A 22,931-nucleotide genomic window follows, 5' to 3' on the forward strand; every position below is an offset into this window, starting at 1 on the left:
TATTTCTGTGATCTACAGTTGTTGATCCCTGGTTTTGTGTTAACAGAGACAACTCAGGATGTCTGGTGCAAATATTCAAATAGCCCATATTCTGTATCCTGCATCATATACCAACTGTAAGTGATGATCAAGCCGCTCTTTTCTAACCAGACCACCATGTCTCAGTTTACTAACACCCAGTCAGAGTCTGCTCTTGGCCCTTGAGGAATGAAAAATGACGTGCCCTCAGGCCTGCCCCTCCTCTACATATCTGCTCATTCATCTGGGCTGCTCATTAAAGGGTAATTACCTGTAATTAGTGAATCATGTCGCTTAATGAAGATGTTGAAAGCTGTTGGAGCCAGAAGGGCTAGCCTTAATTCGGAGTGATGTTCAAGATTAGCAGCAGACAGGAATTCAATAAAGGCGGACAGATTAATGAAATATTAGCAATTTTTTGCTGGTGCCATAGATGGCTTGTATTATGTTTATATTTCACATTAATTTTCAATTTCAGCAGCGTCAACACCTTGCTCCGGAGGCCAAGTACATGTTACTGTATCAGAGCAGGCTAATAGGCACAATGATGATCAAGCTGTGTGTGCCTAAGTACGTCTATGTGTGTGGTGCTTGTGCGAACGAGTGTAATGCTAGCTCTAATGTGTGCTCTGCTGTGCTGAGTGTGTGTGTGTGTGTGTGTGTGTGTGTGTGTATGTGTGTGTGTTCCCTGGCGGCGTGGTGAGTGTTTAATCTGGCCCGGTGGCGTGCCGTTGGCCCGGCTAATCACAGTGTGTCTGTAGGAGTGCGCTGAGCCAGGGGAGCACGCCATCGCTAACAGTGCCTGACAGACTCATTAGAGAGACCTGGCACTGAGCTAGCAAGGCACACACACACACGCACAGACAAAGATACACACTCAAACACTTTGAAACACATACAGTGGGAAAGGCACTCAGGCTCAACTGCACAGACATTGGGATAAATTCACACACTTACACACCTCCTTATTTTTTTGACAGTCTTGCACACGCACACTCACTGATTCCTATAACCGTAGACAATTGTGTGCTGTCTCACCCTCTCTTTCACACATGCACACACACACATACTTATACACACACACTCAGTGCTCCACGTGTGAGAACAAGGCAGGCGGTGACCCCTCGCAGTCGCAGCCCAAACACAGACAAGAGCCGAGAGAGCATCTGCGGAAAAGGTGTGTGTGTGTGGGGAGGGGGGGGGAGTTTCTGGCGTAGCTATGCTTTCTACAATTCAAATGGTGTATTTAGACAGGCAAATTACATTTTCTGAGGCTAATTATCTGCAGTCAGGAGATCACCTGCACCCTGTCAAAACCTTAAGAGTGCAAAAGAGAGTATATTAGCGATGTATCGAATGTACGCTGCTTTTAGACGTGTGTAAACGTCTTTTGGGAAAACTTTATTCTTTTTTTCAGTGTGTAATTTTAAGTGAAAGACTAGTAATTTGACAGGATGAGGTAGAATGACATTTAGCAAAGTTTGACAAACTATTTTGACAAATTACTTAAGACTTGCTTGCCTTGCTCCCACAGCGAGGTTAATTGCAGCTCAGCTGCAGCAGAGCCAAGTGGAAACATTAGGTTCAGCTGAATAACAGGTGAATGCAAAGCAGGTCAATACATAGTCAAGTGTGGGCCCACCAGCTGTTCACTCTCTATGCTCTGCCACCGCACAATGACATACACACATAAACACATATGATTGCACACAAGAAATAACAACGACAGAGTTAAACATGTAAACAAATCAAGATAAATATTTTTATATATATTTAATGGATGATGCATTAATAAAGAAGTCATATACAGTACATAAAAAACTGATAACACTTTCAGGATACGGCTGCAGTTCTATTATATGTTCTTATTGTCAACAAATCCCATGAAAAGAGCAAAACCAACAATGAATTTATCTAACTAACAAGTATTGCCTGTAGCCAGAGCCTGATATAGCTTATTCCTCTGTGCCATGGCCCTGAGTTGATGTCTAAAAACTAATGAAAATACATAAATAAGCCTAATAGTCTTGGTGCTGTAATTACTAACCAGCACAGCAAATGTGTTTTAATCCAAAACTGAAAATAAGCCCCAAAATGAACCCTACTCCTGTTTGAATAAATACATTTTTTGATAACTTGGGGGCAGCATAACAAGTTTCTAACAACCTGTACACCCAGCATTGGCGAATTTTCTAGCAAACAGTTGCCTATTGACACATCCAGCAGACATGGATCAACTTCAACATTCGTTTGGAGTTGTGATTCTGTCCATGTGGCAAATGTAAATTCAATGTACGCTCTCCTTTTTGCTCTTTGTTGCTCTCAACCAACTACTGATGGAAACATGTGGCTTTTTAGCTACTAAATGGTCCACTATGTTGTTCATTAGACAATTGCTAACTTTGTCTGTTTGTTGTTGTTGGTCCTGGGCAGGTGTAGCGCACAGTGACTTTATCAGAACATTGTGAAGCAAGTAAATCCAAACAGTAAAGTGAGGAGCTGAAAGATGCTAAAACACCCAATCCCTGAACGAGTCTTTTGATGCATTGTTCATAGAAAATAGTGTTTAGAGCACCTTTAAAAAATAGAAAGTATATATTTGTGACCCATTTTAAAGATTGATGTTTTCTTTAGGAACAAATGGTGCTGCTGAGTGCCTCTGACAGGTTAGGGAAGTTTGACAGCAGGGGCGCTGCTAGACCTAAAGCTCTACTGGGGCACAGGCCCCGTCATCCCTCATGTCAAATTTTACTTCATGATTTGAGTTATTTTTGATTGAAGTGTATGAAATGTGATATGTGCTTTACCAGTTTCCCTTGCTTTGCCCAATAATATTGGCGCTGTCATGTCAGAAAGGGCTTTGGCCGGAGCGTGCGCACCCACACCTATGTCACCACCTAAAAAAAATTCTAACACTGGGCCCTCATACCTGACTCATGAGCCTTGTAAACAATTTGCCATTGCTGCACAGTCACACCTGACACTGTCTAGATAGACTAGATAATAATACTTACTAGATATTAATGTTATCATCTGCATCAGGCCCATTCAAACTGGCTCCCCAGGTTTCCTTTAATATATTTTCAAAGGTAAAATACTATTTATATAACTTGACTGATTATGTGATGTTTATTATTTACTGAGAGATGTGCATCCATATTGCCCGGTCTGCTCCGCTAATCAACATTTCAATAATCAATAAGAATTCTTTACTTTCCATCTTGCATTAGTCCAGAGTTGCAACTAAACCTTCACTGAGAGACAGATCATTACTGTCTTGTTTTAAAATGATGTCTACCAATGGGATGTGCCATCACATCTGTGTGCTGTCTGGACTGGACTCACTAATGTTGATGCTGGAATGCAATAAGGTCCCCTCTCCTGAAATGCGCGAGTTTCATTTTGTGCATGCACGTAAGAACGCATTTTTATGGGCGACGTGTTATCTTTTTCATGCTACAGTTTATAAACACCGTTGCACATCGGCGTTTATCAAACGTAATAAATAGTTGTATTTTACTCTAATATTGTTCGGTTACTGACTGGCAAGCAACCAAGACAAAAACAGACTGAGAAGCACTGCTCAACTAGCAGGACTGACACACTGCTGCTACAAATGAACCTGCTCACATCAGACTTTGGAGAGAACACAAGTTTACCTGACTGTTGTTCCCGAAAGTCACTCTCATTGAGTTATTTTCTCTTCTTGTGCCCAGGATAGTCCCTCTTAGTCCTCTCAACGTTGTAAACACTCGCTTTCAACATTGACTTGTGTTTTGCGACATTTTATATCTTTAACAATGTGTCATTTTACATTAACCTGTAGTTTTATTTTGAAATTATTGCCAACAGACTTTGCAGATGTTTCCAGTTTTGGCCAACTTGACCAAAAAAGTCAGCCCTACACGTTCAAAAACGACGCCAAGGGTTCTTGACAATTTTACTGGGGCACTGCACATGGATAATGGGGCACATGCCCCAGTAAAAAGAGTCTAGCGACGCCTATGTTTGTAATTACTGTTGGACAGAGATGCTCACAAGTCACTGAGCTAGAGTCCAAGTCAAGTCTCAAGTCACTGAGCTAGAGTCCAAGTCAAGTCTCAAGTCTCTCGTTGTTATAATGAATGTTGTATCACCAGCTGTGTTCAATCCAGTCTGCTTATAAAACTGCATACCTTTAAGGAATTCTGTAACTGTAACCTGTTTTTCCACTTACAGAGCACAACAATGTAATGTGCAATGCAATTAATCACAGCTTATAAACTACTGTAAGTCAACACATCCCACAGACTCTCAAATAGTGTAAAGTTATAACTAAATAAAACTGTAACGTTATATGATCAACAATAAACCTGTAACCTGTTTGCAGCCACCGTTATTAATTATCCTGATGGTAGCCAGCGGGATGTAAATGATTACATTAAGTTTGGGAAGCTAACAAACGCTTTCTTTTCATAACAAACGACAGTTGGAGTTAACCTCCCGTAGGTCGTAGCTAAAGCAAGAAGCAAACTAATGTTAGATGGCCAATGCTGAGCTAAACATGTTTATTAACCTCAGCTTACTAACTTATTTTGCGATCTGCGCTTCTTTGTTTGGATCTTGTTGTATGAAGTTTTAAAGCCAAAGTTTATGATGAATGGCACAGTAGCTGCCGATGTTTGTTGTCCTCTCTCACGTGTGGCCGCGCGCAGCTGATACTACATGCTACGTAGGCAGGTCATAGGTAACGGAGGGAGGGGAATAACAGCACGCTCATCAGACATTTCCTAAAAATAAACATTGTCGAGTCCCGCACCTCAAGTCTAAGTCAAGTCTGAAGCCTTTTGAGGACGAGTCTCAAGTCGAGTCTGAAGTCACTGTGTGTGCGACTTAAGTCGGACTCGAGTCCGAGTCTCAAACCCGAGTCCCCATCTCTGCTGTTGGACTAACACATTGTTGGTTTTGGTCTTTTTATTGGATTGGATTGTTGACCCTTACACAAATATCAAATAACACTTGTTTTATGGTTTAACACTTGAAAACATTGAAAACACTGAAGAAACAATAAGATCCTACACAAAAGTATGCCTTGCTGTATGACAAGACATTATACTGTACAGTCTGCTGCCAATTCAGGACTCTCTTTCCTTCTCTCACTTTCTCTCAGCCCCTCTTATTCTCTCCTTTCATACACTACAGGTAGCTGTAACTGGAAAAAGTTTCGCTGACAACCTTGTTTCACCTAAAAGCCAAATCAAACTGTCTTTAATTTTCTCTACCACTGTACCATGTAACAGGCCAAATGCCCCCCCCCCCCCCCCCCCCCCCCCCCCTGTTTCTCTCTCTCTTCAGAGTACAATAGCTGTTTTGCTCTCCGCTCTCCTCCATTCTATCTCTCTCAGTCTTCTCCAGCACAAGGCTATGACATTGAGGGAATGTGATGTGATGTATTGTAGTGAATAATGTATTCTGCGAGGATTGTACAGAGCACGTAGAGCAGATGGCAGCAGGTTGATCTCGATGTGTGTGTGTGTATGCGAGTGTGTGTGAGCGTGTATTTAATGATGACAGTGTGTGTATGTGTGATATGCGTAGGAGCCTGTGTGTGTGTGTGTGTGTGTGTGTGTGTGTGTGTGTGTGTGTGTGTGTGTGTGTGTGTGTGCTCACCCGGAACAGGGAGGGGACGGAGGAGAAGCAGGGAGGAGGGAGGGGGAGTGGGGGTTGGTGTGTATGTGTGTCTATGTGAGCCTCCTTTGTGAGATAAAACATGCAAATGGTGGATTATTTTAATGCAGTTTTTTCTAGAGCCCCAAGCCTTAATCCCTAAAGCAGTTGAAATGAAAATAGTATATGTTTTCTTTCAAACTCTCTCCCTCCCTCAATGTTTTTTATTCCCTGATAGGAATTTACAACTACCAGCTGTCTAGGAACGGGATCCTTTGCGCTTAAATTTCTCTCTGGTGTAGTTACAGCCAAAGACTGATGATTACATCTGGATAGCATGGAATTGACTAAAGCTAGTCAAGCTTGAACTGCTCTGTTATGCAGTGGAAGGATCATGGTTGTGAAATGTTTCTGATCGAATAGTGATAACAATGTTGATAATAAAAATAGAGCTGAGTGCTCGGTTTGCCACTTTGAGTGGACTGCAGATGTAAAATATGCGCATTTATAAACACTTGCATATGCTCAAGCACACAATTGCAGGACTACATCACTTTCACATTTTGTGCCGACACATATCTGTAGCTCATCTGTAGTTTTAATATATTTAAACAATAAAGTATGTAAAAAAAAAAAAAGCATCATCTCATCTAACCAGCTATTGAAAGAAAACACTGGTTTGTCATGAACAAAAACACACACATGCCTATTTCTGAAATTGTTGTCACACGGGCTGTCTTATATTTCTTATGCAAAAGATATGAAAAGCACATGCGCCTATATGTCTTCGTAACAAAGTACAGAGAAAAAGAGTTTGTCTGGATTTGTCTTTCAGTGTCGTCCATACACTTCACTGATAAACCTGTGGATTATACATTTTATAGAGGTACATCAGGCTTCATGAGCAAATGATCAGTTTTTGTTTTGTGTCTCCATTTCTGTCCATATGTATGACCTCTCTCTCTCTCTCTCTCTCTCTCTTTTTGGGGCAGTACAGTAAGTTCCAACATTTTTAAATGAATACTCTGACAAACCTAAAAAGACATATATATTTCATAATCTAGATCTATAACCAAATCACACATCCTGTTGTACTAATGTATAATATGTGTCACGGTACAGTGGCCGTAATTGCAGTTACCTTGTGTAGTGTAGCTAATGTCTTTGGTTACTTTGATTCAGTGGGACACTCTAAACCCAAAACACCTCAATGTATTTGCGTGTGATAGATCCCACCTGCCTTGCCTTGCGTCTTGCCTTAATTGGGGTTGAAAATTAGGTTGCCCCCATATTATATACTAATACATATTAATGATAAACAACGGTTAAAAAACAAAGTCAGCTACAAATACTAGAACACTATGCATATAATCCCAGTAAAAAAGGAAAATGTCATTGCAAGTTTAACTGATGGTTTTTATTATGCTGTTTATAGGCTGTAACCCCTTCAGACCCCCCACTTCCCACAATTAATCATTATAAGAGTTGGTGAGCATGTGAGGATTTTCTTGACCCATCAAGGCTGAATCACAGCATATGAAACAGTAGGGAGAAGAAAGCTTGTACTATCCTTGTCTCTTTCATATTAGAGACAGTGAGCATAATTGAGTAAATGTATTTAAGTATTTGAGCGAGCTGATTCAGCCTCTCTGGGATGGTTGATATTGTACTTAGGAAGAATATTGCCCGAGGCAATTCATTAGTGGTAAATAATTGAGAGGCCTGGATAGTGCTAAGGTGAAATGCCTGTTATTATTTCATGGAGTTTGTGTTCTTAGGGCTCTTCAGTTTAAGGATATTAAAAATGCAAAAGCCTTCCCACAAATTACTCACTGGAAAGATTCACAATGGGCGCTAATGACTTACCATCCATCTTCCATTGTTTTCAGGCTCTGTAAAATCGTTTTGCTGCAATATTATCAGTTCTATCTCTGCTGTTCTTTGATTTTTTTGAAGGATGTTATTTTACCCTCAGTTTTTTACTTGTTTTATTTGAAGTAATTAAGGCAAACCAGCTATTACAACAGGATACCTTCAATTGACTTTTTTTTTTTTTTAAATGAAATCCCTAACTCCCATTTTAAAAGCTTGTACCTAGATGGTAGCGTCCAGTCTCTCAAGAAGGGGTGTGGAGGGTGTAATGGAACTGTCAACTAGGTGTGCAGATTCCAATATGGAGCTGTATGAATAACCAGGATCTGTGTTGTACATAAATTAAACACATGCAGTCTTGGGATGTCTTATTGGCAAACTAATAAATCTGCCTCATGTCAGTGTTGAGTGCACCTGCATCTGTTTATTTAACCTCAGAAAGGCTCATGCAAATGTAATTTGTTTACATTATTTTGCATTCACCTATGTTTGTGTCTGCTGAAAGGCTTTCTTAAGCCTTCCTGTGAACACCATTGTTCTGTGTTTTACCTTTCTGTGTTTCTTATTTATTTCTGTGCATGCTTCAGCTCTGATAAAGCCTTATCTCTTAAAAAATTGACACCTTTACGTGTTGGTTTTCCGGTGATGCAACTTAAAGGCCACTGAGGTTTTATTTAACATCTTATATACCCACACATCACCACGTGACAACCAAGAAATGGGGAGCATCTGAATGTCTGCCTGGTTATTCACAGCACTGTATGCACTATAAAAGCGTGATGTGTTTTGCCCGTGGTCTGTGGTCCGGGTGCAAGAGCTGTTTGTCCTTAAAAAGTCAATAGTTGTGTATCATTGTGTAGTGTTTAGTATGATGCGGACACTTACAAGGTACAAAGAAAATTTATTTGTCATATTACAACAGGACTGTAAAATGAAATGCAGTTTGTAGTTTCTTTTATGCTATAAAGCGAACGATATATATACAAACATTATAAAATTATATACAGAAATAAACTACTTTGCATGGTGCAGTGCTGAGGATGAATTGAAGAGTCTGATAGCCTGGAGGAAGAAGCTGCTCTGTTGTCTGATGGTACGGCAGATACTTCTGTATCTCTTGCCAAATGGCAACAGGGTGAACAGGCTGTGGCAGAGGTGGGTACTGACATTTAGTATCCTTTGGGCTCTGCGCCCACCGATATCACTGATGCTCGGAAGATGGGTACCAATGATTTTCTGATACGGTTTTAATCACCCGCTGCAGAGGCCTCCTGTCCTGGGCCATGCACATCCCATGTCGGTTTGTGATGTTTCCAGTCAGGATCCTTTCTATTGCTCCTCTGTAAAACTTAACAAGACTTTGGCACGGGGAAGTTTCCTTAAGAAATACACCAGCTTCACCAGCGTGGAGATTTGAGATGACCACGTCAGGTTCTCTGTGACATTGATTCCCAGGAACCTAAAACTGTTCACCTGCTCCACCTCAGCCCCACTGAGGTAGACAGGAGTGTGTCTTTGTCTCAGATAAAGACACAGGACTGCCTTTGTAGGAGAGTGACTCTGGGATTGACAGTGTATGTTGGTCCATCAATCTGACTGTCCGTCTGTCCATTTGTCTTTTGGAAAAACACTTTGGTTCAGTGTGAAATCTTGTATGGAATGACATTTGGACTGAACTTTCATGAGCGATGAGTCCTATTAACTTCCTACTTGCCATCAGTGCTACCAGCAGGTCAAAAGTTCCATTTTGCCAACACACGACAGGATACCTCGAAACCTAATGAGGAAATTTCAGTCAACCTTTTTATATAAAATATTCTAAAACTAAAATCCTTTTGATTTACGTAACGGCACGGTGGCACCCTTAAGCTAAACTGCACTTTTTGCTTCACAAATTTGTCAGCCATTCAAAAACAAAAATGTCCGGTGTTTAATGAACATGGCTCACTGGGCCACTAGTGTTTACACATGTTAAATTGATAATGTGGAATGAATTAGATTACCCTCAGTTGTTCACAACACAACGATTGTATTTTATGCACACGGAAACAAGTTTAATCCACTCGTTGCTCCATGGTACTCCTATAGTCTCCAGGTCCTTGGCTCAGTGCCAATGTTCAGCCCCACTGTCTTGTAGGGGGTTTGTGTATATGCTTGTCAGTGTGTGTAAGTGAGTAGGGAGGTGGGCATGGGGAGGAGGCGTATTCGGGGTGGAGGGGATGTCAGCTCATTAACCTCCATTCTTCCCCTAGCACGCCGCAGCGTAGAGTCACTGTGTAAGTCTCATGTCATTACTCCTCCTCCTGCACGCGTGTGCTGGGCAGGAGGGGAAGAGCAGAGCAACCAAAGACAGGGAGAAGGAGGGAAAGGTTCACGAGGGAGGGGGAGCCCTTGACATGTTCCTTTACAACTGCCCTGCTTGTATCTCGTAAACTAAAGCCCGCCATCTCGTTTCCTTCACCACTTTTGTCTTCTCTGTCTTTTCTCTTTTTCTCCCTGCTGTCTCTTTCTCTCTAACCACAGGCCCGGTACAGTGTGGGTGAACGAGGGGTTAGGCTCCACACTGCCCCTCCTCCAGGCATCAATCCAGCTAGGAAAAGACTGCCCACTGCTGTGGTGAGATACAATAGTCAAGCCTCTAATTTCAGAAACCTCTTGTGTTTGTGCTAGCCAATTGTTTCAGAAAGGTGTACCTCAAGGTATTGACCTGGGCCCGGTGGTATTTTGGAGGCTCTAAACTGATGATATCTAGAGTTGTGATGAAAATACTTTTCATAGCAGAACACAGACATGTACATGCTTAGAAAAACTGAAAACAAAAAAGTCCCTAGTAGAACAGACATATCCACATACTTAGAGAAACTCATTATTTTATATTCTCCTCCACACAATGCAAATATTACATGTATTTGCATTCAAAAACAAGCACAGCTAATGGAATGTACAGATGGTATCAGGAGTTGTGTTTACTAATTCCAGCAACATATGTGTGAAAACATGCTAAGATGCAAAATACGCCTCTGTAGTTGTTATGTTACACTGTGTGGGCATCCATAAATACAAATTAAGTCTGAATCTAAAAGCACCTTTGACATTTTTAGAGTTAAATATTTTATTCAATAATGAATAAATTACTGGAATATAGAATTATTTTACAGAATTAAGAGGCAAGATGCAAATAGTAGACAAAATATAACACAGTCTTCCCATAGCCTGCTATCAGAATAAGATGTTGCAATGTTACTTAAAACTACACTGATAATCTTTTGGGCTGTCTGATACCGTTGGTAATAAGGTAGCATATGTCCCTGTTTATTAAACTGAAAAACTGTTAAATGTTTTTGATTTAATACCGGTGAGTGTGTTACTACGGCTATAATTATTTGCTTTAATATTTAATATAAACACCACAACCTGATTATCATTAATAGTAATCAAAACACTTCCTTCCCATCTTCTGTAACTGTACGTTCTATGCTGCAAGTCCATGTCATGTTGGTGCACGTAGCAAACAGAATCCAACGTACAGCCAAAACCTCCCAACAAAGAAGACACCCATAGATATAGATTGATGTATTTCTTATCCTAGTAATGATTTATTTTAGTCTCTGCCAGAATAGTCAGCCCCCTTTTTTTTCTTCTTCTTCTCCCTTTGCTCTTTCATACTTTATTCTGTGCAGAGGCAAGAGAGCAGTAGATTGCAGTAAGATAACCAATTATATGCTAGAGGAAACCAGACTTTTTTTTCCTGCTGCAGTTATCTGATGCTGCGGTGAGCAGAGGCAAAGGGCTGGGGTAATGTGACATTCACTCTGCCCTTTATCTTCTCTCATCACTGTTTACCCCAGTCAGTTAAAAGTGGCTTGTGCTCTGCATCCTCTCCTGCTACCAGAGAAACCTCACTGATATAGACTCACGCAGAGACATGCACTTACTGTACGGACACACATATTGTACACCCGGATACACACACACACACACACACGTTCTCACCCCAGACCATACAGCCTAAGTGTCAGGTAGACTGGTGGGATAACTACTTTCCTCCTAATCGCACCCATGTTGTTAAGTATAGCCCTACTGCACCTGCTGGGACTAGCTGCTAATTGCATGTGATGCTGCTGTGCTTGATGCTAAGAGAAGGTGTTTCCCAGCACTGGTTAGAAGGCAGGCCGTTGAAGGCCACCGCGGCAGGATGAGGGAGGTTGTGTGGGTGGCACTTTGGTCTGACATAATTTTTTTCTGTTATACCTTTCCATATACCTTACTTGCACGTGGCTCATTACATGTTTTTGACCTCTTTTCCGCACTGTTCTAGTTACTGCTCAGACAGAATGTTTATACTGATGATGTACTATTAAGGTACATCTAGAGATACCTGACTGTACCTCTTTGAGAGACAGTGCAGCCATGTTTCATCCAACGAGTCCAATAGACAGAGAAGCTTTGACCTAAAGCTGTATGTTGATAGATTTTACATAAAAGTACATTTGTCTGTTGAATCTATTGACAGAAATTTAATATAATATCCATAATTGTGTTTTCAGTGGTGTATGAAGACCCTACATGATGAACCGTTATGTTTGTATTACCTTAGAATGAGCCATTTCTATCTACATACACCGCGGCTCCTCTTACATGGAAGTTGCCATGTTGCGCCGCCATGTTTCTACAGTAGCCTAAATGGACAAACTACTCTGCAGAGCGCGTTTCATCACTATGTTGAATATGTACGAAAAACCAGCAGAAGTAGTATCAGTAATAGTAGTAGTCATCGGGTTTATTAGAAGTAAGAAGAGAAGTGAAATTTGGAAAAATAGAGGGCCACAAGTATTACTTAGCATAAGAGCTGACAGAGCTTGTCACTGTAGCTTCTCCTTGCACACTTGGAAAGGGAGGGGTGAGCGGTGCATTCATGTGGTGTCGGAATTTTTTTTCCTCCTTAAATCTTTATTTCAAAAAGAGGGATAAAGTGTATATGGGACATAAATAAATATACAGAACAGTATACAAATACATAAGGAGACTTAGAATAATTTTGCCAGGGGTAGTCTTATGGAAGATTTTATTGGACTTTAATATTTGTAACCCACAGAAAACAATCCACAAATCTTTACTAAGGTGTGCAAATATTTCACTATCTACAAATATATCTATTTTTCCACAAATATTAAAGTCCAATAAAATCTTCCATATAGTCTATTATATTAAGATATAATTATATAAAGATATTAAAAGAGGACCATTTGTTGACAGTTTTCTCAGCCTTTTTGTTGTTGTTGGATTTAGAAATTGAATTGATATAAGATATCGCAGATTTCTGTCTGTTGTTTAAGCCCTCTAATAATGCTAATCCTACACATCTGGGCAGCTGTGGCTCAGGAGGTAGAGCGGGTTGCTTGTTAATCGGAATGAATGTTAGTTTCTGTTTGAGCACTTAGGCTCAGTGAATGAATGTGTGTGAATGGTGAATGCAGATGTAGTGTAAAAAGCGCTTTGAGTGGTCGAAAAAACTAGAAAGGCGCTATACAAATACGGAGCATTTACATCTACATCCACATTGATTCCACATTCCAGAAGCATGTGAATGCACCATGAGCCGATGGTTGCAATTCGCAAGCCTCACCACTAGATGCCACTAAAACTTACACACTGAACCGTTAAACGTGCAATAAGAATAATTTTTGGGCACTTGGGGGCACAACACTGACATTATCGCCTCCTAAGTTAAAAATTTAACTTTCTGCCTTTTCTTTAGTACATATTCAGAATATATAGAGCCACACTGGCATTCATTTGGAATTGTGTTTCTGGCCACCTTGTAAAAGTTAAGTCTTATAATAACTCTCACTATTCGCTTTTCCTTTTTTGGTCTCTGCTATGCTCATCCCTAAGTTACTAAATTTGTCTGTCTGCCATTTGGTGCTGGGCAGGTTGCATAGAGGGTTTTTAGAGCTGAAAGCAGCTGTCTGCAGTAAACAACAAAGATGAGAGTGGTGTGAGTGAACCAAAATACTAAAGTTGCGGGACAGAAAACCAAAGCAATGAGCTGAAAGACTCTAAAACACTCCTCTGAGAACTTAGGCGAAGTGCAGAGTGTGGTGATAATTCTCTGTGGGTTCAACAGTATGTGCGACCCCTTTCACATTCCTGTAAGTATTCCTGTGATCCATTGTTAATATAAAATATTGATAACAGGCAAAAAAAATGGGACTGCTAAAGAAATAAATTCACAGAATGAAATGAGTTGCCCCTATTAAATCCAAATAGGATAATATTTTTCATCTGGTACAATATCTTTTGGTATAAAACAATCTGAGACTTGGCAGGCTGTTAAACATGAGCCACCTGTGCAGTGTTTACTGACGCCATCTTACATGACTTTTGTGTGTCAGAGTTATAAATTCTTAAACTGTGTTTTGTTGCTGCCATTTGCAACCACAAATATGAAGCTACCGTTTCACAGAGCATCCTAAGATGAAGACTGTATTATTACTGTTTTGTTTTTTTGGTTTGTCTTGAGTTCCTGCATTTGGAACAGAAATCATATCATTAGAAATTGTTGCTTGATTCATGAAATCATTTTGGTGATAGATATGTCAGAACTTTATTAGATTGGAAAATGAGAACAGAAAAATTCAAAAAACTTAAAAAATGTTATATATTAACCAGCATGGTGTGAGTTGTCATGCATCACCATCACGTTTTAGATTTTTATCCTGTTGTGAACTCACTAAGTCACTGTGAACCCGAGTTCACAGTGGAAACAAAACCTCATTTAGCACAACTCCACCTGGCCTCCCTCCACACACAAACACACACACACTCACTCACAGACACAGACACACACTGCCTTTCTCCTCAATCTCCCCTCCCATCTCTGCTGTTGACTGTTGGTTCTGTTTTGTGGTTGCTACAGTGCAACAGAAACTGGATGAATGAGTGCTTCAGCCTGCCTTTTTATTTTTACACATCACAAGGTATAGGTTGAGCCGGAAGCGGTTGGAACCTGTATTATGTCTTTTGTGAAAAAGTTTTTTTTTTTTTTTTTTTTTTGATGGGAAGGGCTCTGTATGTTTGTGTGTATCTGTATTTCAATGTGGAATGCTTTTAGACATAATCATAACAAACAGAGCTAATGCTCATTAGATGTGAGCTGATGGATCGCACCATCGCTAACAATAAAACAAAAACAAAAGTGTCAGCTGGAGAGGTAATGCAGAGTATTTTAACACTTTTGAAACAGTTCTTTGAAGAAATGCAACACTGAATGCAACAGATTCATGTTACCAATTCTTCTAACTAAACACTTTCTAGGATGGCACGGGGCCAGCAAATTCCAAACAGAATTCCTTAAAAATCCCTCTGAGAGATATGGGAAGCTGCTCCGTATATATCTTGTTGATATCTGATCATGTCATCTATGTAGTCCACTGACCGGAGCTCAGTGTGTCCAGATTAACATAGTCTAGGTTTTACATATTAAAATGAACCATGCAGCTGATAAAAGTGTGGAAGATGCTAGGCATTGGTGGGTGTGACCCCAGTGCTGCTGCAGCTGAGTGTGCACATGTAGTGTGATTGTGTGTGTGAGTGTGTGTGTGTGTGTGTGTGTGTGTGTGTGTGTGTGTGTGTGTAGTGTGTATTGTGTATGCAGGATCAAACTCTCACACCCAGGAAGAGGCCCTGTTTCCCTTATCTAACGACAACAGAGCATGTGTCACCATGGCCACAGGCTGCGCTTTTTATGGGCTTTGTGTGCATGTGTATATGTGTGCATGTGTGTGCCATATTCATTGTTTGCCCATGTTCATTGTTTGCTTGGGGCGTGGTGCAACAGCAGAATTGTTACTATAGTCTCTCCTCACTCCCTTTTTCTCTCTCCCATGCAACTCTGAAATCCATAGCTTTCTTTCTTTCTTTCTTTCTGTCTTTCCATTCTGTCTCTTTTTGCCTCTCAACGGCTTTGTCTTTCACTCTTCCTCTGTTTTTGAGTGTGTGTGTATAGGTGTGTTAAAGTGTGTCTTTCTGTCTCTCCGTCTGTCTGTCTCATCCTCTCGTCTGGCTTTGAACCAGCAGTGACAAGTTGGGCAACATCAAAATTCAGTGGCACATTGTCTCATGTTGAGGTTGGTTAGGTCTCTCCTACAGCTTAATTGAACAGAGGACGAGGGAGAGAAAGATGTAAAAAGAGAAATAAAGAGAAGAGGGGGAAGATGAGGAATAAGGGTGCTCAAACAGGCATACATATTGCATGAGTCTCCCCCACCACCACCACACCCCTTTCTTCACAGAATGGCTGTGTACTGTTCTGGGCTTATTAATTCCGCTCGGTGAGAGAATTATTTTTAGAGACTTGGTGTACTGGCAAAGGCTTTTAAAGTCACAAGTATTACACATTCTGCTTATTTTATAAATCGAAAAGTTCTAAAAGTTTGTTCCAGTTGTTCTTAAGTGAGATACTGTATGTTGTTGTTTTTTGTTACACTCTTACAGATGTTACAGTGGTCTACTTGAATGTTGATTGCGTTAAAGTAACATTCGTCCCTTTTTCATTCTCAGCTACATCTAGTCACAGCATATACCATACTACATGAACTTTAATATGGTGTATGACTTTGTGGTAAAGCTCACGGGTGGATGATGTAAAATTATTCACTTTTCTTTACTGTCACAATGTAAAATACTATTATACTATTGTAATAATAATATTAAGCACAGTACTTGAGCAAATGTACTTCCTTACTTTCCACCACTTGCCCTTTGAGACAAGCTTATATAAATAAACCTGAACTGTAGTTTAGTGTCAATATTATCAGATACATAAAACAGGTTACTGTGTATTGTATTTGTGTATTATAATCTGTAGGTTCAGTTATGTATTTATAGCAAATGTTACTTTATTTTGTTTGCTAGACAGCTGGTTTCCATGCCTTCAAAATTACCTTTTTTTATCATTACGAGGTAGTTTTTCTCTCTAATGACTGGATAGAGATGGCATTACACAGGCACACAAGCAGTTCATCTCTGCCCCACCCCCTTCACAAACAGATGTTGCCTAGAAGGCTTTATGAGGAGCTCATATGAATTGTCCATCAATCAAAAACAATCTTCAATGGAGTCTGTAATTTTGCCTCCAATCCTGCCATTCACCGTCTCACCGGTGCACTCCAAGATGAAAAGATACCAGCATTGTATTGCACCATTAGCACTGTGTAAATATTACATGTTTTCTCTGGATATGCTAGTTAGCATTACTTCCACCTTGTGGCTTCATTATTTTTGAAACGTTCAGCTTTGTCGATGATTGCAAGGCATGACCTAGTTCTGGGACTCACTCTCTGTCTCTCTCTCTCACTGTCTTTACTTTCTCACTTTTCTTCCTCATTTACTCATTCTCTAGATCTTTGTCACTTCTTTTCTACATCTCCACCTCATTTTCATCTCACACTGAATCTGTCCACCTCTTTCTTTGTTATTTATTTATTGTCTTTCTCCATTTTCTGCATTAGCATCACCTTCATCCTTTTAGTCTGTTTTCTGCCTCTCTGTTACTCTCATCCTCCTTCTCTCTCATGTATGCATTCTTTATTTCTCAATCTATCTCCCTTCCACAACCTATTACTGTATTATCTCTCTCTATTCTCACACACCCCCTCTCTCTCTACCCCTCCCTGCCTCTCTGTCCTTCTTCTCTATGTTTTCATTCCTCTCTCTCAGCACCACGTGTGTCACGGAGGGAAACATCGCAAGCAGTAGTCCCTGCTGAACAATTACCATGCAAAGCAATCCAAATAGAGATGTTTGCCGAAAACAACATGTGTGTAATTACTGCTTAATGAGGCCCTTGTCTCAGGCAGAATGCCCAATTAGACTGCCGATGAGAAAGCGATGCCAAGGCTCGCTGAAGAAAGAGAGGGAAGAGGGGGAAAGAGGGGTAGGGAGGGAGATGGAGAAGTAGGGAGAGGTTGTAACACGAAGAGAGGTGGGGAAGATGAGAACAGGGGAGAGGGAACAGGGGAGAGGAGCATAAGCAAGAAGGAAAAAGGGAGAGGGAGAAACTGTGAGAAACAAAAAGATGGAGAGAGTGGGAGAAAAGAGTAAGAAAGAGAACATGAAGAGAAAGGGAATAACAGAGAAAGAGAAGATGATTTCTGCAGTAAATGTGGAGTAATGGCAGAGCTGATAGCATTGAGCCGAGGATAAATTGGTATTTTAAGTGGGAGAGAGAGGCAGTGCAAAGGAGAGCTATCGAGAGAAGAGGAGGGGAAACAGCTTTACATTGCAATATATGGGCAGCCATGTTGTAGCACAAAATGGCTGACCTTTCTAGGCTGTCTTTGGCCTTTTTGGTGAATATTATATTGCAGATGTAATGGTGAAAATGAGCTGACTGCTGACTCCTTGAGAGGTGAAAGATAATAGTAGAAAATAGTAATCGAAGAATTCACTTTGCAAATTAAGCTAAAATACAAGATCTGGCAGCAGTCTGTGCTCTCTTTTTACCTGAGAGAATCTTACCCTAAAGAAGCTCTCTAAATGGCTTTACAACACAAGTGATATAAAAGTGGATTTCAATGGAATGAAATTGCTCAGTTAGGCGAGGACAAGAGGCTTTCATGTGAGGAGCAAAGCGTTTATTGCAGATATGTCACCAAGGTCAACATCACTTTGGCCCTCTCGTGAGCTACAGTCACTTCCCACTGTCAGGTGATAGATGCTGGCAAGCTTCATTAAGCAAATTTAGCGTCTGTATCTCACAATTAGTCAGCATTCAGGTTCACTTGAAATAAACATGTTGTTTTTACTGCTAGTGTGGGTTTTTTGTAATTATCACGTGATGTGTGAATGACGCTTAAATGCAGTGCAGTTTCCTGTTTGCATTTGTGGCTGAATGTAAATGAAATCATTAGAATAACCAAGTGAATCCTCACAAGGGCTTCCATGATATGCATCGTTAACCGTTGCCCCGAGGCAGGCGCTCATTCCCCTGGCCTTTCTCCTGCAATAATGTAGGCTACAGTAATTTCTCACCACTCACATGCTCATTTAGCTACTTAGACTTTTTCCTGTCTACCAGTGTAGATATTAGATTTCACCCCCAGGAATTCTGCCCATTTCCGTCCATTAGTCTACCTAGTTGGACATTATTTTGAGCAGGTATATCTTATGATCCATTTGTGTTCGCTCACATCCAGCACGTGTTTATCTTTCAAGCCTTCGGTCGCTTGCTCCATAGGCACAAGGCAAACCACCCCAAATGAAAAGACCCCCCCGTATCTTCACATCTGAGGAATTTGACATGGAATGCTGTCTAGTTTGATCATGTTATCTCTGCTGTCTGTTCCTGAGTCTTCTCTGCATTAATATCCCAAAGAATGACCTCTGTCAGCAAACAAAAAAGAGGCTTTATTTGACACGTTGGGTTTCTGTGTGTGTGAGTGTTATCATCCAGTCCATTCAAGGTTTGTTGCATTTGCTGTGAGTGTGATATGACAAAGCTTTATTCCTTTGCAAAGCAAGAGCATTTCACAATACAGCTCTTCTTAACATGGTAGCAGTTTCTCTGTAACCTTGACACTGCAGGTTCGGTTACTGAACCATTTGTGGGCCAGAATCAAATTTTCTTTGGATCTAAAAACTAAATCTGTGTTGTTTTCTCTTCATTTGTAGGCCGCTCAAAGCTGATCTCAGCAGGGAGTTCTTCAGGGATTTACTTTAACAACAGGCTAGACATCAGAGATAGCACGTTGCATGTAGTGCTCAACTAGTGACCCGTTGTTGCTTCCCAACACCTCTTGGGGGGTCAAGGGTCATTTGTTGTTACATTAGTCTTAACCCCGTGTCAAACAGTGTTTTGGCACCTGCGGCAAGTGATCTTTCAATGCCTGATTAACTCTGTCCTGAAGACACAGCATGCTCTCACTTTGGGGCACGCACACACTCACACACACTGGAACCACAGACTCTAAGACATACTACTGTATGCACTCCCTGATACATTCACACTCTTCTCTCTCTCATACACACAGCAGAGCCCACAGGGAAAAGCCCATCTCTCATCACTGTGCTCATGTAGCCTAATTACCGGCCCGCTGACGAACAGTAATTACCCATGCTGCCATGCCACCACGAGGTTTAACCAAAGTGACAAAGTCATTAGTCTCACACTTCAGGCCACCCGTAAAGAGCTTTTCCTCTTCGCACCTCCTCCTCGGCCCCCAATTTTTCTTACACCTCCTCCTGCATACCATGTTTATTTTCTGCTTTCTGTTTCTGTCCACAGTTTGATGGTGACAACATGTACATGAATGACAATAACCAAGAGTTTCGGTCACCAAACCAGGTAAGAATGCCCACGTCTTTTCCAATGAGCCCCACAGATTTGTCTAAACAAATATCTATCTAGTAGCTGTCATGTTGTTATCCTCAGTTTTGCAGATGTAAGCATTTAATAAGAAGACTTTATAGAATTATATGCTTTGGTAAATGTTTCTAAATATGAATTGTATATGTTTGCCAGTAAAAGGTGCTCTGAAGATGGGGTTGTTTGTAAATGGAGACAGTGCCACGTAAAACTGGACAATAGCTGAATTGAAATGGTGACAGAAAAAAAATCAAGTTACAGTGGTGTGGGGTCACCCTGTCATTATTCATGCATTATTCCATCAGGCTCATTTGTACATTGTTTTCAGTGTTAATTAGCAAATGTTGGCATGCTAACATACCTAACTATCACAGTGAACGTGATAAGCGTTAAATCTACGAAGCATGTTAGCATTGTCATTGATGGCATGTTAGTGTGCTGACGTTAGCATTTAGTTAAAGCAGCCCTTTGCCTAAGTACAGCCTGTGGCTGTTGACCCTTAGTTGTGATTTTAATGTATAGTATTGCTTTCATAAATCCACAGATTAAGTCAGTTTTTAAACTGTTGCTTTTATCTGCACAGTATCTAATACTGATTTCTCTGAAAATTTTTATAACAGCAATTGAAGATTTGCTGTATCTGATCAGCTGATTCAAATATAAAATCAGTGATCAGTATGGGTAGCCTTGAAACCTCAATCGGAGCATCATTCTTCAAAAGGCGTCCATGACTTCGACCCTCTCTTGCTAAGTGGGGGAAAAAAGAAACATTTAATTCCTCATAAGCTTTAACATGTGCCATTTAGTAGATGATTTTCTACAAAGCACATTCATGTAACATGTATAACATTGGAGCGATTAATCCATCAACCCAGGCAGTGTTAGTGCAATGTCAATCCACTGAGCTAGACAGGTCACTCACAGATAAACCAGCACTAACATTTGACCATTCCAGGCTCAGTGAAGTCCTAGTCCCAGTCTGGAGCAGCACAGTCCCAGTCTCGTTAGACAGGCACGGCACTGAGTGCTCCCAGCTGCTAGATGGGAACACATGGCTGGACATATGGCAGAATTTGAAGCTCCAGTATTTGTTGATCCAGCAGCGAGGCCTTCATGTTCTGACAAAACATGACGTGGTGGAGGCTCCTCGTCAATTAGCACCTCGCCAAATTCTGTTAGAGAGTCACAGGACAAGGCCAGGAGGGTGTAGACACCAGGGCAAACACACGCATGCCCCCTCACACACAAACTTGCAGATACTGTAATAGGAAGTGGCACATTCTCTGACACAAAGTTATTCATAAGTCACCGGCATATGTGCAAGTAGACGTCCTCAATTTCAGTTTGTTTCACTCACGTACTGTACTCAAACAAACGCACACACATATGTCCATACTTCTAAACTTATGAGGACCCACTTTGACATAATGCAAACACAAGCATCCTGAGTACCTAACCCCAATCATAAAGACATATTTCTTCCCTTAATTAGTTTTGGCTTTGAGATAGGTTCCTCTGAAACTTCTGCTACCGCTCCAGTACAATGGGGATGAATGAAATTTAATATGTGGTTCCCTAAGTGTTAACGTTTCGAATAACAATTTTCTGGTTACTCTGGATAAACTAGAAAACCTTGATTTAAACAGTTTTTACAGGAGCTTCTTTCCACCAAAGAGGTTGGTTCCTTTGAAATAAACCTAATTATAACATTAACCCTAAACCAATGTCTTAAACCTCAAACAGCCCTTTGAAAAAGTGTGCTTACTCTCAGGGTGTAAAACCTTAAATTGGTTCTCGCAAAGATTGACAAACAAGAACATATGTATGTGCACATAAACACACACTCATATACACGTCATCCTATAGCCAGAAGGTTGTCTTTTTCCTTTGATGTTGATTGAGTGACTATAATGAGGGGTCAAGTGGGAGCTTTAGGAGCTTATTGTCTACTTATAGCACACATCACAGACTATGAGGTCCATCGTTGTTAGCCACATTTCCTGGTCTGCCCTAATTATGTCACATACATGGATGTGTGCTAATTGGGATAAATGTCCAGCTTTGTAGCTTCCCTGCTGCAGCGGTCATGTGTCAATCATCAACACCCAGTCCAGGTTTGCAGTGTTGTGTCAACAAATACCTTCTTAGTGGATAAGGCAATTTGGGCTTTTCAAAACATGTCAGTTGCAGTTGATGCTCTGTCAGTGCTGTCAAATAGAAGCTTACACACCCGTCCTCAGTAGCCCTCCCAACACAGAGTTCACTGTTTGACTGCAGTTTTAATTTGAAATTTGGAAGAGGCAGGATGTGCACCTTTGCTCTTAAGTTGAAGGATGCAAAGAGCACTTAGCACAAGTTTTAATGAAAAAATATTATTACAGATCAAAATAATTGTACATTTTCCGTTCAGTTGTTTTACAGCTTGCCAAATAAAAACACATTTCCTTGTAATTTAAGATGTCCTCTGTTGTTGGTATCTTGACCAGAATGAATAATTTCTGTGGATTTGAACAATACTTGGTTACAGGCCATGCATTTGCAATGATTAAATATTATATTAATATATAAAATATCTTCAAAGCCACCATGTTGAGGGAATGTCTGCACTTTCTTTGTGCGTCATACACAATTCGTCACTCTGACTGCTTGCTGTGCATGTGAGTCAATCATTTCTTAATTGATGCGTAATTGTATACATTAGTTGTGTAGTGCTTTGTCACATACAGCTTGCTTTTGAAATTAAATGAGACAAATTAGAGGTTCAAATATGGAATGATTTTCTGCATCAATTTGAAACGGTGATTACCGTCTAATGAATATGCTGAAGTCATGTATTTATTTAAATATATATATATATATATATATGTATATAATATTTTTTAATGTGTTTCCCATTTTAAGATTTAAGCATTCCCCTGCCGTGTTTATAAAAGAACAACATACTAAAATGCAAGGCAGTAGCATTTCTACTATTTCTTTTCTGTTTTTGTGTGAACAGCACTGTAAGACTTTTATGCTTTGGTTCTGA

At 40.5% G+C, this 22,931-nt stretch overlaps 1 protein-coding gene across 3 annotated transcripts in view; it reads left to right on the top strand.

The window, feature by feature from the left end:
• LOC123975318 (thymocyte selection-associated high mobility group box protein TOX-like) overlaps window positions 1-22,931 on the top strand; it is a 79,528-nt gene that overhangs the window by 23,679 nt on the left and 32,918 nt on the right. For 2 of the 3 annotated variants that reach the window (XM_046056714.1, XM_046056715.1), the window contains exons 2-3: window positions 10,060-10,152; window positions 19,823-19,882. In XM_046056714.1, coding sequence (XP_045912670.1) covers window positions 10,060-10,152; window positions 19,823-19,882 — 153 coding nt within the window. The remainder of the gene's footprint in view (window positions 1-10,059; window positions 10,153-19,822; window positions 19,883-22,931) is intronic. The other variant, XM_046056716.1, reaches the window with a different exon arrangement.

This window comes from Micropterus dolomieu, linkage group LG08 (genome assembly GCF_021292245.1).
Source record: "Micropterus dolomieu isolate WLL.071019.BEF.003 ecotype Adirondacks linkage group LG08, ASM2129224v1, whole genome shotgun sequence".
NCBI lineage: Eukaryota > Metazoa > Chordata > Actinopteri > Centrarchiformes > Centrarchidae > Micropterus > Micropterus dolomieu.